The sequence below is a fragment of the Mesoplodon densirostris genome, chromosome 7, assembly GCF_025265405.1.
Source record: "Mesoplodon densirostris isolate mMesDen1 chromosome 7, mMesDen1 primary haplotype, whole genome shotgun sequence".
NCBI lineage: Eukaryota > Metazoa > Chordata > Mammalia > Artiodactyla > Ziphiidae > Mesoplodon > Mesoplodon densirostris.
The window spans coordinates 33905151-33924030 of NC_082667.1; the positions used below are offsets into that span (position 1 = coordinate 33905151).

The 18880-nt window shown below is 34.1% G+C and overlaps 1 protein-coding gene across 1 annotated transcript in view; it reads right to left on the minus strand.

The window, feature by feature from the left end:
- The window catches only part of LUZP2 (leucine zipper protein 2), a gene marked incomplete at its 5' end in the record, with an annotated part of 475562 nt that overhangs the window by 208080 nt on the left and 248602 nt on the right, over positions 1-18880 (minus strand). The window contains one exon of the mRNA XM_060105175.1: positions 15539-15601. Within this exon, the coding sequence (XP_059961158.1) occupies positions 15539-15601 (63 nt within the window). The remainder of the gene's footprint in view (positions 1-15538; positions 15602-18880) is intronic.

Consider the following 18880-nt stretch of genomic DNA (forward strand, 5'->3'; position numbering starts at 1 on the left):
CATGGTTAACTTTTTAATTTACAATTGGTGGTGATCACATAAGTGAAAGTGCTTTATAAAATCTAAGAGAATTCAAAAGATCCATTATTGTTTTCATTTCTATTGCTTGTATATGAAGTTCTGTTTCACGACTAACCTACAAATTTGACAATGCAAAGCATAAGCTTCCTGCAAACTCACACTTCAAAATAATTAAGGAGTGACTTGGATTCTATTTAATGACAGTGTTTTTATTTCTCTTCTGACCTCAGCTCCATTTTTCAAAGTAAACCCTGTAACCACTGGGCTCCATCATCTCCTGTCAATGTCAATGACCTGGACATCTTAATGGGCTATAACCAAGGAGTGACTTGGTGTGAAGTATCCAGATCACCTCTCTCCTCTTTTTGGTCTATGCTCTTTGAAGGGTAGTAAGTCAGTCTGTTTACACTACAATATGTTTAATAAAATTATCAATGAAATGTCTGTTTAATTTTTATTGTTTTATTATTAAGCCAATCCCTAGCCTTCAAACAACTCATATGTGATTCCATAGAAGACTGTATAAGGAGCCTACCTTATCAGAGAGACCCTTCTGAGGAGAGGACTAAGGCTTTTTAATAAAATTTGTCTTGGGCAACTTCTGCTATATTCCAAAGTCTTGTTTCAGGAAACAAAGCTAAAGAAATAAAAACTACTAGGGTAATTTAAATTGATTAAAAAAAAAGAAAAACCATAAGAACATTGTCAACAGGGTTATAAATATCTTCTGACTATATAATTTGGATCCACATGTCTTTACCTCTTTTTATGTACAATGGAAATTTTGTTTTTAATGAACAAGTCATATCAACATATCCTCATTTGTAAAAAGCAACAATTGGATTTGGTCAGTGAATTCCACACAGTACACTGATCCCATACAATGTTCCAGTAATTTAAGTGTTGATTGTCTAAATAGTTTGAGATAATCTGCGTGATTTTGGTGACATGCTGATAAACACATCTGGGTGTGATGAAGGCCGATTTCTGACATTTGCCAATTTCTGTGGTGTCAATATTTCCACAATACCCAATTTCAAGCTACCAACAGCTTAATAACTGACTCAAAAAATTCCTGAATATTTAACAGTCAGCTCTCATCAACTGATAAGAGCCAGCTCCAGCATATCACTGAATGTTCCTATGCTGAAGCTACACAAACACAAATGATAGAAAAATAAAAGTCTTGGAGTATAACCAGCTTTTTCTCAAAGATTTTTGACCATTAAATACTCTTTATAAATTAGTATCAATGTAACTCATGTTTACAGATCATAATATCAGCCTATCTGTACCTTCTCATCCAGGCCTTTCCATGCAAGTCAATCCACCATCTGAATCCTACTACCTGTATTTCTTTGCTGGGGGGCTTTCTGACAAGGCACCCTTTTCTTGCTTATGTTGCAAGAGATGAATATCATGGAATTGAAATCTCTGGAATTAGCCTCAGCCAGTATCCAAGAGAAGTTTTACAATGTGCTCCAAAACTTTCTCTAAGATGATTACATTCCATCACTTTTAATTGTCTACCTTCCCTTCTTTGTCTTGCTTCTCCACCTCCTGCCACTGTTTCTTTCTAAAATACTTAGTTTCGGATTTTTGTCTCAGGGTCCATTTCAGGAAAAATCCAGACTAAGACACACAGTTTAGAAAATGGTGGGCTAGAAAATCTCCACGACCACTTTGGCTCTAATTTTCAAAGATTAAGATAACATCCAGAGATTTTTTCTGACATCTTCAGACTACAAGCCTCAAGTCCCTTTTATCACTCTGCCTGGCCTATGTGGGTCACTTAATAAATATTTGCTGAGCTAATTCTTTCTGAGAACAAAACCAAGAGATGTTCACAAAGGAAAGAGTATGAAGTCAGGAGGTGCTTCCTAAAACCTTCCTACCTTTGGGGGACTAATTAGAAATTTAGGCTTTCTCTGAATAGCCTGTGTACCCACGGCCTCCTCACTTTGCCAATACTTGCCCTGCTTCTTTGTCTCTTCTTTCGCACCTGCCTTGTGTGTGCTTCAATATCTCACTATTTTTCTCCAACCTCTTGATGGTTTCAAATACTCAGTGATTAAGAAATACTCGTTCCTCATAAATCCTTCCAATTCACCTTGAATACTTGTAGGAAAAGATTTTTATACATCCTATTATAATGTCACTTACTGAGACATTGCTAGACACTTGTATACATTATTTAATTTAGCACTTACAAATACAATTTGGAGTAAATGTTATTAAACCCATTTTGTAAATGAGTAAACGGGCTCAGAGAAGTTAAGTCATTTTCCAAACTTGGGACAGTTATTAAATGGAAGAACTAGGTATTCTTCCTAGGCTCTTTTCATTAGATCACACGCTTTCTTACATTTAAAAAATAATAGAGTTAAGAAAATTTTGTGTATAACCCAGGATTCAGGTAATAATAGTCTAGTATGGGATATACAAACATCCAAAGTAGCATTTTTTCATTCTCCTTTGTAAAACAATATAGACTCATCCCAGAACATCTCTTTTATTAGCTGTGTTACCCTGGACCACATTCTAAGCCTCATTTATTAAATAATAATAATCATCATCATTATAATAACAATGACATGTATTCCACAAAATTGTTATAACAGTTAAATTAACATGTCAAGAATGTTTAACACAGTTGAGAGAGACCTTCAAGATGGCAGAAGAGTAAGACGTGGAGATCACCTTCCTCCCCACATATATATCAGAAATACATCTACATGTGGAACAACTCCTATAGAACACCTACTGAACGCTGGCAGAAGGCCTCAGGCCTCCCAAAAGGCAAGAAACTCCCCATATAACTGGGTAGGGCAAAAGAATAAACAGAGACGAAAGAATAGGGATGGGACCTGCCCCTCTGGGAGGAAGCTGTGAAGGATTGTGGCAAAGTCAATTGGAAATCTTCTGGAAAGAATTCGGCATTCTAGATGCTATTAAGAACATTTGTGATTCACAGGAAAAGCTCAAAATATCAACATTAACAGGACTTTAGAAGAAGCTGATTCCAATCCTCATGAATGACTTTCAGCAGTTCAAGCCTTCAGTGGAGGAAGTAACTGCAGATGTGGTGGAATAGCTAGGAGAACTAGAATTAGAAGTGGAGCATGAAGGTATGATTGCATTGCTACAATCTCATGATAAACTTTAGTGCATGAAGAGTTGCTTCTCATGGATGACAAAGAAAGTGGTTTCTTGAGATGGAAACTACTCCTGATGAATGTGTTATGAAGATTATTGAAATGACAACAAAGGATTTAGAGTATTACATAAACATCATTGATAAATCAGCAGCAGGCTTTGAGGGGACTGACTCCAATTTTGAAAGAAGTTATACTGTGGGTAAAATGCTATCAAACAGCATTGCATTTACAGAGAAGTCGTTCATGAAAGGAAGAGTCAATCAATGTGGCAAACATCATTGTGGTCTTATTTTAAGAAACTGCCACAGGTATTTCAGCCTTCAACAACCATCACCACGATCAGTCAGCAGCCATCAACATCGAGGCAAGACCTTCCACCAGCAAAAAAGATTATACCCCGCTGAAGGCCGAGATGATGTTTTTAGTACTTTTTAGCAATACAGCATTTTAAAATTAAGGTGTGTACATTGTTCTTTTTTAGCTGTAAGTCTATTGCACAGTTAATAGATATAATTTTTATATACACTGGGAAACCAAAAATTTCATGTGACTCTATTGTGAAATTCACTTTATTGCAGTGTTCTGGAACAGAACATGCAGTAACTCCAAGGTATGACTGTACAGGTTTTATTACTATTACACCATTTTATTGTGTTTTGAGAAGTCTTTCCCATACAAGACTAAAATTTGGAAAAATCAAGGCTTGGAAAATCTTACTGATTTTATTTCCTCCCTGCTGAGTACAGTGCCCAGAACCAAAGTGTGTAATAAATAATGGTTTAAGATAAAACAGATGACTATTTAACCATCACCTATAAAATGGATCATGTGGGTGAATGGAATTCTTGCTAGAGCTTCAGTTCAGTTTCAAAATTAATAGGAGAAAATGGAATCTGCCATCATATGATACACTTAAGAAATTATTGCTAATAATAACCTGGAAACTTGCCTCATCCAATCCCTACCGTCTTAGTTTTCTGAGGCCACTGTAAGAAATTACCAGAAATTGGGTGACTTAAAACACGAGAAATTCATTGTCTATCAGTTCTGGGAGCCAAAAGTCAGAAGTCAACAGGCTGAAATCCTGATTTCAGCAGGGCTGAGCTCTCTCCAGAGGCCCTAGGAGAGAACTTGTTCCTTGTCCCTTCCAGTCAACTCATGGCTGTAGGCATCCATTGGCTTGTGGCTGCATCTTTCCCATCTTTAAGGCCAGCATATTCAAATATCTCCCTGCTCTGTCTTTGTACTGCCTCCTCCTCTCCGTGTTTGTCAAATAAGGACAACTGTGATTTCATTTAGGGTCCACGAGGATAATTCAGGATAATTTCAGTATCTCAAAATCCTTAATTACATACGCAAAGACACTTTTTCCTTATAAGGTAAAATAGGTACAGGTTCCAGGAACTGGGACCTGCTATCTTTGGGCCATTTTTCAGCCTACTATGTGTATTTTCCATGTAACAATTCATTAAAAAATATACCGTGAGTAATGTTTAATTTGTGACAGCCATATATTAAGAGATAACATTTATTAGGAAGAACAAGGAGGGACACAATTATAGCTGTTCTCATAACTATTATCTCCTTGGACCATCATAACAACTGTGGGAGTGGATGTGAGTGTTTCTATTTATATGATGATAACATCTAAGTATCACAGATAGTAAGTTTCAAAGATATGACTTGAAGCTGGTGTGTTTTAGTACCACTAACTTTTTTAGTACCATGACACCTATTTTTGTCCTTCTAAGCACTGGTCTTTTCTACACCTCTGAGGGGGAAAAATAGTTTATAATTGCCTAAGAAATTGACTCAAAATATTTCCAACATTCTGTGAACTTGTACACTCACTAGAAATAAACCTTAAAATAATGATTTTCTAAACCAACTTTCTTTAAAGTTATATTTTACGGCTAAAAATATAGGTTAAATGATGAAAACATTTTTTAAAAAAATTCTTGCTTGATGGTCTGATAACTATGCATTTTACATTTATTTATGACATGTACTAGAGAACTGCTTATTTTGGTGGTCAATATTTTTAAACACTCCTAGAATAAAAAGCTCTAAGTAAATCCAAACACAATTTACAGCTATTTAGGGATTTGTTTGAAATACTAATGACCATCTTCTTGGAATTTTTCCTGAGTTTAGTACTTAGATATTAACTCACAGCTTATGATTTACTGTTTCTACAAATTAAGAATTTATAAACTTTGGAGTTTAAGGAATCAAGGGGATCATTTCATGTAAAACCCTTATTTTACCAATGACACACATAAAAGTAGTGACTTCTCCAAGGTGACAAAATCACCAGATGCTGGTAAAAACTCCACTCTCTCAATAATCAGCCCAAGTCAAGTTACTTTTCTCATGCTTCCTTCCTCTCTCCATTCTTTCTTTCTTCCCTTTCTTTTTCCTTTTATTTATGTACTTATTTTTTTGTGGTTTTCTTCTTTCATGCTTTTATTCTTTCATTGCAGCATGTGAGGAACCAAAAGTACAATACCCTGCCTTCCAGCTCCATATGAAAACAACTTGGGATTGCAAGTTTTAGCAGCTTCTAGACAATATGAGGTTTTCTGCTTCTCTAGGACTTTCAAAGTCATTTCAAGTTGGTTTAAGGAATAACTCTCATAAGTTTGGGGACTCATTACTATTAATTATGGAAGTGGCCTATCCCATACAACTTACATAAATATAACCTGTTGAAGCAATAATTATTATTCACTCAACAAATATTTATCAAGTTCTTACTATTTTCCAGAAAAGATACAGTAATAAATATAAATAAATAAATAAATAAATAAAATAATTTAAAAAGTAAATATAACTTTTCTGTTCTTATATCTTTAAAAAACAAATACATATATGGTAAATAATACTCTGTACACTTAAAATTTTGTTAATAGGGTGAACTACATGTTGTATGTGTGTGTGTTATTTTTAATAGACTTCATTTTTAGAGTGGTTAAATAGCAAAGTTGAGAGGAAAGTACAGAGATTTCCCATATTCCACCTACCCCAAGTCAGCCATAGCTTCTCCCATTATAAGTCCCCCACTAGAGTGGTACATTTGTTACAAGGTTCACTCTTGGTGTTGTACATTCTAATAGTTTGGACAAATGTATAATGACATGTATCACAATTATAGTAGCACACAGAGTAGTTTCATATGCGTAAAATTTTTCTTTGTTCTGTCTACTTATCTCTCCCTCTCTTCTATCCTTTGACAACCACTTAGCTTTTTTTTTTTTTTTTTTCTTTTTGGCCATGACTTGCGACATGCGGGATCTTAGTTCCCCAACCAGGGATCAAACTTGTGCCCCCTGCATTGCGGGTGTGGAGTCTTAACTGCTGAACCGCCAGTGAAGTCCCCCAACACCACTTGCCTTTTTATTGTCTTCATAGTTTTGTCTTTTCCAGAATGTCATATAGTTGGAGTCACACAGCATGTAGACATTTCAAATTGGTTTCTTTAATTTAGTAATATGCACTTAAGTTTCCTCTACGTCTTTTCATGGCTTGATAGCTCATTTCCTTTTAGTGTTGAATAATATTCCATTGTCTGGATTATCACAGTTTATTTAGCTATTAACCTACTAAAAGAAGGTTGCTTCAAGGTTTTGGCAATTAATGTACAAAGCTATTACAAACAGAGAAGATCATTTACCTAATGCTATATGACTAAAGCTTCCCTAGGTCATCTTTACTAAGAATTTGAATGTAGCAATAAATATAAAATGAGAGAAGTAAAGAACCTTAGTATGTTTGGAATGAGGGTGAAATTATATGCAAGGGAGCATTACTAACAAAGATATGGTGATGCAAATACATCATGCATGACTTGGGACTTGAAATGATTAAAATATTACTTACATGCTCTGATCTGAGGGTTAGAAAATGGGTGAGGCTAAGAGGGAGTAATAGAAGTGTTTGACGGTTTTCTTTATACATTTTATGTTATTGGTCCAATATCTAGGCAATCTTTTGCAATGAACCTTTCTTTCCTGTGGGAAATTCATCCAAGTTTTGAGTCAGGTTGCTCCCATCTAACAAAAGGATAGAAATGTGACTCAGACTTGGCCAAAATGCTCTACTCCCCTGCCCATGATGATTGACTCAGGCATCCAAACAATATAGGCTCTTTCCTGGGATTTTTCTGCTCATGTAACCTGAAAAAATGGTCTCACTTGGCTATTGTTTCTAAGCTGGTAGAATATTAATTAGACAGTTCTTGGACTTCTTGTCTGCCATGTGGAGAGAGACATTATGAGAGATGGAATGAGACTGTCCAGTAGTTAGATAGAGTCCTGTCTTACCTTGGTATTTATATTTAAATGAAATATGGAGTTTTAGTGTATTTGTTTGTTTGTTTAAGACCATTTTTAAGCAAATAGTTTTCCATAGTATTGCTTATTGATGAACAAATTTTACCTCAGAACCCAATGACAATAATAACTATGACGATGATAATAGTTTCCATTTATTACAAGCTAACTGTCTAAACATATGCTAAATGTCTCTCACACATTGTTTTCTCATTTATTAAATTAACAATATTCTGAGGTGCTTAAAACTTATAAAATAATGTTTACAGAAGATGCAAAATTAAGAAATCAAACGTCCCCCTTTACCTAAAGCATGACAGAGAATACTAGACATTCCTCTATCACAGAACAGAAATAGTGATCCAGATGCAGCCACGGGCTAAAGACACAATTTCAACTGAAAACTATTCCTAAAATTGTGTACAAAGTCAGCATCTATCCAACATTCTCAAGCAGGAAATTAGCACTTGGTGGAATTAATTGATTGTAACAGTAAATAAAATGAGATTTTTGGTAGACCATAATCTCCCATAAGACAGCAGTCCTGGTTTACTTCAGAAACACTGAGTAAAAATTCTATGTCCTTGCAAACTAGAAAGTTTACTGATGTAATTGTATATGATAGTGGTAATTTTCAGATTTATTCTTCTGTTTATTACTCTTTGGCTGTGTCAATCTGTTTGGCTGTTCCAACCCATTTTTGTAACACATACTTACAGCATTACTTACTCTTTGCAAGTCAACTGGCCTGAAATTGGATTCAGCTATAATCATCAAAATTAACTACTTTCTTCACAGCAATAAACATTTAACAATCTTTTCACCTACAAGGAAACTTTTGAAGTATTTACTTTTTTTTTATGTTTGCTTTCTTGATTATGAATAAATAGCCATAAGTTCTAATCACTTCATTCCTTTCAAAAACCACCCCTTCAATGACAAATTCAGTGGCCACCACACCTGAGTAGGTTATTGCCTTCATCGGCCCCTTTACAATAGGTTATTGTAAAATGCTTATTTCAACCTATTTTTATTATAGATATTTTGTGCAAATTGTGTAATTATTATTGTATCATAACATATTATATGGCAAAATATGTTACTTGTTATGCAATATTAAATTCTGTTCCTTACATCCTTCATGATCAGAGATCATTTTGTGTTCACTGATATTTATAATATTTATATATCTCAGGAACTAGCAAAATGTTGAGATAATTTGGGGAATTAAGTTATATGTTTATTACAAATGAATATATAAACAAACCTTATATATGCATCTAAATAAGCAGTATTAAACTACTTCCATAGACAGTTTATATCTAATAAAAGTCTTTCCTCTTTCCCCATTGAAACATTGGCTAAGACTTATACCTAATAAAATGTTCTCTCTTTGCCTGTTTAAAAAAAAAAATTGCCTAAGCTGTTTACCTGGAATATACAAAATGGCATTTGAATAGTATCACCCTAAAATTCACGTCTACCTGGAACCTTAAGTTGTGCTCCTATTAATAAAAAGTGTTTTTTGCACATGTAATTAAGTTAAAATCAGGTTATACTGGATTAGGGTGGGTCCTAAATCCTATAAGAGGTGTCCATAAAGAAGAGTAGAAAACAAAGAGATACATAGAGAAGGCCACAGGAAGACAAAGCAGAGATTCTTGACAAGCCAAAGAATGTCAAGGATTGCCAGGAGGCATTAGAAAGTAGGAAGAGGCAAAGCAGGATTATTCTCTAGAACCTTCAGAGGGAGCATGCTCCTATGACATTTCTTTGATTTTAGACTTCTGTCCTTCAGAATGGTGAGAGAGTACACTTTTATTGTTTTAAGCCACCCAGCTTGTGTTACTTTATTACAGTAGCCCTAGGACCTAGTACAAATGGGTTATAATAAACTTTAGATAATGGATATACAATTAACCAAAATAACCAGTTGGCCAAAATTTCTCAGAAATAATCATTTAAAAAGGTAAACCAGCAGGAATAAAGTAAGAAAGTTGTGATGGAATTATCTGAAAACATCTCAAGCATGTCCTGGACTCAGTACGTATTCAACTCAAACTCTCACAAAGGTTCATCTGCAGGCACCGTTTCAGAATGATGGCCCTGGAGCACTCTTTCACATTATGAAATATCCCATCATCTTCACTTGAGTGTCCTTATTGAGGCAAGAAGATGGAATAATTTATTTTACAGAGATTTACAGCCACAAGAATTGAACGAAAATGGGTTTTCTTCTTAAAATTTACTAGAGTTTTCTCTAGACCATAGGTTATTGACTTTATTATTTTTTTTGTTTGTCATGGACTCTCCCTGAGAATCTACATCCTCACCTTTGAAAAATACACATATGCACCTATACTTTTTTTCTGTCATCTTAATAATTTCCAGATGGTCAGAGATTCTCTGATATCTTGCTGGGTCTCTAACTATACCTATCGTAGAGAATAGCAAATTAGGGAAACCGGCTTCAATCTCCAAATTTGGACACAGTGTCCAATGTTTATTTAATTTATTGAAGTCACTGGTGCTAAGAACGGATTTAATATGGTTTTCATTTATCTTCACTGTACACAGAGTCCCGGCCCTGTGGTTTTTTTGTGTGTAAAAAATTCTGAATTATAATATTTTAGTAAAGGTAGGATTCTAACTTTGAAGAGTCAGCATCTAGTTGAGGAAATAGTTCATACAAAAGCAAAGCTAAAATCACATGTTAAAGGATAGGCAAGAGGCCATGTATACACACAAGATGTTGTAATATACACACATGCACAACTGGATACTCTATCAGTGTTAGAGCATGTCTCTCAACCACTCAGAACCCTTCAGTGATGACATAACATATACTAAAGCTGGTTACCACACTCTAACCTTTTTTCTTTTTTTTAAGAAAAGTTGTTAATACACTAGCTACCAAATTTTGGAACACTGTTTCCACGATGTGAAAGTTTTTCACAGTGTTAAACCCGTATTCCCAAGGAAAAATGAAAGCAAACAAATTAGAAATAAAACAAATCCTCTCTGTTTCTAAAGTGCATTGCAGCTCTAGGACAGACGTGACTTAGACTTTGCTAATCAGATATGATCCCTGCAAAATGCAGATACAGCAATTACTTATATGGGAAAACAGGCTAGATGTTATCCATGGTCTGATGCACAAGGGATATGGCTATGTGATACCGGAGCTCCCTGTGATGGGAACATAAAGGTGGCTGGCAGCTTCCTGGTCTTGGCAGAGGTAGCCCTGCCTTGAGACAAACAGCTCTGGGGTTTGTTTGTGGAGTTGTTCCTAAGCTCAGCCTACAAAATGCGTATGCACCTCTCCTAACATTTTGTTGAGTCCTCTAAATGGCTTAATAAGTCATTTTCTTATCAGAGGTTGCTTTTTGTCACAACTGGCACATTGCCCCTAAAAACCCATGTTTTATTCCTCATATACCTGGATATGTGTCAATGATTATTTGGAACCCTTTGGAAACCCACAGATTGGCCAGTGACATGACCTGTAGCAAGACTTTCCCCCCAGGCACTTATAACAACAGCAATAAAACAAAACATTAAAGAAGATTAAATTGGTTATTAGTAGGAGATAGAGAAGGCAGATTAGTATTTCAAAGTTGGATTAAACTATACAAGCCATGCAAAAAATAGATGAGCTAAGTAACTGAGAGACTAGAAAGAAAGGAAAATGGAGCCATGAAATAGTGAGAGGGAAAACCTGCTATGGAGAGTAGTTTTGAGAAATTTCTGATTTCTATCACTGGCAGAGTAAGGCCCACTTTTATGGTTCCTGACTTTATTATTACCATTTTAGAAATGTGATTTCTTATTTTTTCCTTACCTCGAACTATCTTGAATGAGTCTCGGGAAAATAATCAATCATAAGAATCTGAATTAAAACAAACCACCACAGAAGAGATTTGGGGTGGGGGTACTTCCCCAACTTGCCTGTCTTCCTCCTTCTCTTCCTTCCTTCCCTCTTTCCTTCCTTCCTTCCTTCTTTACTTCCTTCCTTCCTCCTTCTCTCCCTTCCTTCATTTCCTTCTTTCTTTCCTTCCTTCCCTTCTTTCTTTCCTTCCTCCCTTCCTTCCTTTCTTCCTTTCTTTTTCCCTCTCACTCTTCCTTTCACTTTTCTTCCCTTCCCTTTGTTATCTCTATGTATTCACTAATTTAATATAGACTATGTTTTAATACTAATCTAATTCAAGTATTTGTAGCTATGTACTCCTTTGAAAAGTCCTGAACATTATCAAACTCTCACATTTCATTAAGGAGTTTCAAACTAATCAGAGATGTTTGTCTCAATGCTTAATTTATCTAATATTTCAGCATCTATGTATTACCCTACTTATCCCTTTCTTATATCTGGAACCACTATAGAGAAACTTATTTGATCCTAGGGGAAACAGTGGATAAAATTAAAGAAAATTAGAAATGACAATAGAGAGAGTGTGTTTTAAAAATGCAAAGTCAAAGAGAATTCTAAGGTTTGGAGTCAATAAGATTGTCTATATCATATGATGATGCAGTTATGGAAGTCAGAGAAGAAAGGCTAAGTGTTTTTGTTTCTTTGTTTTGCTTTCCAGTATAACTTTTTACATTTGTTGTAACCATACAATATCCAAGTACAAAATGCAAAATAAGTACTTGAATGCATAAAACAGATTACATAAGAAACATCAGAATTAGAGACAGATTAGGAAGTTACTAAAAAAATGGTGAGATAGCTACTATAAATCAATTTTTGCATTGTGAGAAATCTCATATTCTGCAAATGTGTACACTAAAAAAAAATACAGGATGTATGAGAAAATTGTGATTGAGGAAGACCACTTACTGTGTAATTTTGTGATCATACTAACAAAATAATGACAATAGTAATAAAAATACAACCACAGTTTAATATTTTCTAGCATTTATCCCCCAAATAATACTCAATCCTTTGCACAGTCTTACACTTAGAATTTACTGTTTTCTCTTTTGAGATGTAGACCCTACAGGGAATTGACTGCTAATAAAGTAGATTATCATCAGAATTAATTTCTGATACATATTTTTCACTAATCTCTTATTTTAATATGGGGGAATGCTTTAGAGTCTTCTATATTCACAGTTTAGTCAGATATCTTGGTGCAGTAAGAAACATTTTTTTAAATGTTTTGAAGGCACTAAAACACCACTACATGCACTAAAGGGAGGTCCTTCTGCATATTTTCTTTTGTCTTTGTATGATAAAAATTTTCTATAAAATTTGACAAGGCTTTCCCCTGATTGCTTCAAACCTCAACATGTTGGGGAAAATTATATATAAACCAACACAATTTTTCAAACTTTACTGACATCATTCTATCATTTATTAATTGCTAATAAGATGATTTGGTACAAAGAAATACACACTGTGGCAGAATAGATTTGACTTGCATGTTTCATGAAAGAGAATATAAGCAGAAAAGCAGAAGGCCTAGACCTGAAATTTGGAGACCCCCTAAATCTCAGTAAAGCTTCTGTGAGTAAAAGCAATCCCAGACACAGGTTAAATGGGATGTCCATGTGAAGACATAGATACCCATCGAGACAGATAAAATAAAGGAGCTTGAAATACTGTGATTAACTCATAGCTATACTCTTTTCAGTCTCACTCTTAACTTTCTTGGTTTAAAAAAAATCAATCTCCTATTTCATTTTCTCTTGCATTCTCACTTTGCTATCCATATTCTCCAAATATTCTCCGATGTTCTTTACCAGTTATGAACACAGTCTTTGAATAATGGGGTCCCATGTATTCCATTCCAGATATGACTGCCTGGATGGAAAAATCAAAATGCTTTCCGCCCTACACAGCATTTGCCTAAAAATAAAATCTAAATATTTTCCCCCTCCAAGGGATGAGGTAAATCTTAAAAACTAGATGCCTAGCTGCTAACATAAAAGTGCCTTTTATGATATTTACCTTCACATATGAAAAAAATACTGATCATTCTTTAATAACTTTTCAAAAGTCCCTTCTTAAATTGGGACTTCCCCAATATCCTCACTCAGAAGTCATTCAGGAGATTTTGATCTTCTCCCAGAAATCCCTTTATACCTGTATGATCTCCCTCGCCTCTCTGTATTTTGTTTAGTCAATTTGCCTTTTTATTTTATTACTCCTGAACAAAAATCTTTCAGGTAGTGTCCATATAATTTTACTGTGCAGAGTATGGGTCAAGTATTTTGTTTAACCTCTACATACTGATTATTTGTCAAAATAACGAATCTAAAATTTCAATGAATTAATAAAAAGGAGTCAACTTAAAAGCATTCAGTTGACAATATATGTTCACCATTAGGTTTTGTTAGAGAAGTCAGACTTTTCTGGTTATCAAGTATCATCTTGCAGATTTTCAATATGATGAAAGTAAATAGTAGCAAATTTAATTACAAAGCTTACATTTGGCAGCCATTACTACTTGTATTGCTTTTTTAATTATTCTAGCCTATACACTTAGAAAATTAATATTAAACTTAAAAAATGATCCCATGGAAGGAAATAAAATATTTTGTTAATCCTCATAGGTACCTGATATGAATAATTTATAGTTTGGTTTTAAAAGAGCTTCCTCCTTAAATTCTAGATTTTTAAAAAATTATGTAAGATGAAAAGTTAACTGATAATACATACACAGAGATATAAATTAGCCCATAATCCTCTCATTCTTATACAACGGGGTTCACGTTGTTGTTGTTTGTATGTGCGTGTGTGCATGGATGTGTGTGTACACGTCTAAATGTACTTTTCCTATTTTAATACTGGCTTTAACATTGTTTTAAACATTCCCTTTGTCTTAAATGATCCATGGAAAGTTTTAGACTTGAGTAATCGGGCCCTCTCTGAGCCCCAGAGAACAAGAAATTATCTAGTACAACCAGTATTTCGGTGACTCTAGTTTACTGACATTTTCCACCATAAACAGTAAATCCAAGATTTAGGCCTCAGGGAAAACATTATCAAGTCCATCTCATTAGACTTTCTTAAGAAGACTCAGAAGAAAAAATCATTAGAAAGAAATGAAAATACAATAGAATCATAAAGAAGACACTTAAAACTTTTCTTGTGTTCCTTTTTTCTTTACATCATTTTCACATTTGATAAACCATTTTAATGTCATAATCAGAGTACAAATGCTGAATCTTGATACCAAGGCCTTTGTATAGTCTATTTTTTAACCTGGGCATCAAGGTGGAAATGATATAGAAATAATGTAGCTCATCTGTATTTGAAATGCCTCAAAAAATTGGAGGAAGGAAGGGAGGGAGGGAGGGAGGGAGGGAGGAAGGAAGGGGAATAAAGGAGACTAGAAATGGCTAAAGCAGTTGATTTGGGATTTAAAATCCACCTTAGTGGGATTGATAAAAGAAGATGTATCTTTAATTAATCATGGTTTAATAGTTCTAAATAACTAATTTCATTCAAGGGAAAAAAAGAAATAAAAAGGTGGAAATACAAATGTGATGGAGAAATTTTAGAAAATAAAGTAGTTATGTGACAGGGTAGACAAAAAGTCAAAAGGAGGAAAAAGCATACAGCATTTTATAGGATCCTTACATTTTAAAGCCTGTAAGGAAAGCGGTTACAGCTTATTTATTTTGAACCTACATCACTCTAAGATTACCTCACATAAATTTTTCATTCTAGATTGACTTTTCCTAACATAAGGTCCATTTCTGACTAGCTCTCTTCTTCAGTGCCTGTGATGTCATTTGGTAGACAAATACATTTATAAAATAAAAATAAAATTTTTAACATTGCCCAAGCAAAATATAATTAGAAGGGAAAATGACCTGGAGATGTATGAACTACTAACATTATCAAATATATGTTAAAGTAGGGATTATATACTCAAGTTTTAACCTTATAGTTCCTCTCCATTAGTACTTAACTAAAGGACATATTTGCATGTGATTATACCCCAGAGCTTACGGCAAATCAATATGTTTGTTTCTGTATATTCTTTGACTTGTATGAAATTTTCGTGAAATATGTCTTACCTCATTTTGGAGATCTCGGATCATTTTGTTCTTTCTCTCCATTTCAGTCTTTAAAAAAGCAATCTGAAAATAAATAGAATATCATGTAGACATATTTCAAATTCATTTCTACAGCTTTTATAAATTTATTTTCACAATTTTTGAAATATAATAAAATTATCTCTTTGTCAACAAATACTGAAAAAGAACAAAGGGTTAAAATTTTCATTATCCACATTTTTATTGCCAAATTCATAAATATATCCACTAGTTATATCACATAACTTTTTCTTATTAATAAAAGATTATTATTTTTTTAAATTTAGTCTGTTTCTGTTTTGTAAATAAGTTCATCTGGGGGGCAGGAATAGTTAGGGAGTTTGGGATTGACTGTACACATTGCTATATGTAAAATAAATAACCAACAAGGACCCACTGTATAAAAAAAAAATGAAGAGGGGACAATAGAATGATATGCTTGAGATGAGATTGGCCATGTGTTGCTAATTCTTGAAGTTAATTGATGGATTCATGGGGATTTATTATACTACTCCTTCCACTTTTGTGTAAGTTTGAAATTCTCCATAATAAAAAAGTTTAAAAAATTTTTTTAAATTGTGAAATGCATGTTATGACTGTGATTCACTTACTTGTCTAAACTTCAATTTTTAAAAATGTGGTTCTTAAACAAAGCTAAATTCTAGGGTTGGGCCTAGGAATCTCTTTTCTTAAAACATGCTCCAGGTAATTTTTATATAAGGCCAGGTTTTAGAGCAATTGCATAGTGATGTTCCTGACCTCAAAAGCATGGAACGTTATAAATACTGTACCAGAGAAACCATGATGTTTCCTGCTGAATATGATATTGTCAGAATCTGTACCCTTAGGCCAGTTATTCAAACTGTATCTGTATAAACACTGCATCTTTATCTGCCTGACTGCTTTGAAAAAGTTCAGTATATCACAGTAGCTAAAATATGAGACTCTATGGTCACTGAGGGTTCACTATTTATGTCAATGTATGACAGTGGATGAAACATTTAATTTCTCCAATTTTCAATTTTCTCCCAGTCACATTTTTTTAAAAAGTAAAAGGAACAGGTAAAATTAATTTTACTGATATATTTTATTTAATTCAATATATTCAAAATAGTATCATTTGACATGTAATGGCTTAATGATGATAAATTGACTTTTTTTTTGCAATATATCTTTAGAATCCACTGTGAGTTTTACATGTACAGCATATCTCAATTTGGACTAGCCATTTTATAATGCTCAAAAGCCTGATGTATCTGGTGGTTATATATTGAATAACATAGTCTTAGAGGATTCCTGGAATGATGCAGAAGAGACTGGTAATGTGGATTATCTCTAGAGATAGATTAAGTCAGTGGAAATCAAATTTAGGAGTAAAGTTAATTTTTACCGTATATATACACATTAAAAAAAATAGTTCTGAAACCTTTCAAACATAAACAAATAACAAGAGTAATACTATGTAAAATGCTTCTGGGCCCACCCTAAGAATAAGTATATATAAATGTTTTGTCCAATTTTCTTCAGACCTTGTAAAGAAAATGTTATAGTACTATTAAAGCCCCACCTAATTTTTCTTCCTCCCCTCCCCCCAGAGGTAACCACTATCCTGGACTTGATGTATAGTAGTCTTGTTCACTTTCTGTACATTATATTTGTTGTGCGTCTGTAAAGCTACAACACGTATTAACACCTTGTCTTTTCTGGCTTGTGTAGGTGTCCTTGTATTACCATTTCCTCAAAAGGTAACAAAACCTAAACCAAAACATTTTTGATGGTCCAACTACATGTAAAACAGAAGCAGCAGCCTGAGAACCACTATGTCCCTCATTTTGGTCATAACAATTTTCAAGCTTACATATTTTGTTTTTTTTTTTTTTTTTCGGTATGTGGGCCTCTCACTGTTGTGGCCTCCCCCGTTGCGGAGCACAGGCTCCGGACGCGCAGGCTCCGGACGCGCAGGCTCAGCGGCCATGGCTCACGGGCCCAGCCGCTCCGCGGCATATGGGATCCTCCCAGACCGGGGCACGAACCCGTATCCCCTGCATCGGCAGGCGGACTCTCAACCACTTGCGCCACCAGGGAGGCCCCAAGCTTACATTTTAATTATGAAGATCCTCGGAGCAACCTGAAAATTTGAGTCACGCTCATTGTCCCATTAGGGAGATAGTTCAATTTAGTAATTAGATATATAATCAAGGGCAGCACATAAGAGTATCTGCTCTCAAATCTAAAATAGCACAATATTTACAGAATCAAATACAAATGTTTTCCCTCTATTTGAGAGTGAGCAATTACAATTATTTCATTCTCCCCTTCTTATCCAACTTTCAACTACATCAGCTATAGTCTTCCTAGCAGAAAGAATAATTGTTGAATGATTTGCAACAATTAAAATATATACTTATTTAATCCTTAGTTAACTTAGAATCCTCAAATAGGGAGAAAAAGCACAAACAGTTTGAGTCTTTACCAAAGTTTGGAAGTGATGAGTCCCAGTAGTATGAAATCTATCTTTTCCTAGATCCCACCAGATGCACATTAAAAAAAAAATCATGCTTTTACTAAATATATGTTAGTCCCATATTTGTTAAGCTTTCTGTCATCTTCCTCTGGACTTTGACTTAGAAAATATCAGTCATTCAATTCAAAACATAAACACATTCCCTCCAAAAGATAAGTATTATTTATTTCTGCAGGTATTTGCATTTATTGATCATGATGAAATATTTTGTTAATATAGTCTTGAATTTGTTCTTATAGACCTTTTACATGTACATTCATTAGTAGAAAAATAGCTATTAGTTTACACATATAGCCATTAATTGATTTTGGAATCAGAACTGATGAAGTTCGTAAAATGAGGTGAAAGTTTTCAATTATTTTCTATTTTCCAGAAAATATTTGCCTATATTTGAAGTTAACTGATCTTTAAAAATTAGTAGAAGTCACCATGAAAACCTTCTGGCTTTGAAATACTTGGGAAAGGGGGTCTTTTAGCAAAATAAAATTCCAACTGTGTTCAGCTATTCAAGTGCTGAATTTCTTCTTGCAGAAATTTTAGCATTTTATAGTTATTTATCTAGAAATTTACATGTACATTTTAATATGTATCAGGGAACTGTTGCTCATAATACCTTATTTGTTTGAATTCCTCTTACAATTATGACTCTTAGATTAGCTCTTTTTTTAATTCAACATTTTAAAATTTGAGTCTGTCTTTCTATTCTTAATCTTTCTCATATCTTAAAGTCTTTTATCATAGTCTTTGCAAAGAACTTAAATTTACCTTTTTTTGTTTTCTATTTTATTATTGTCTTCACT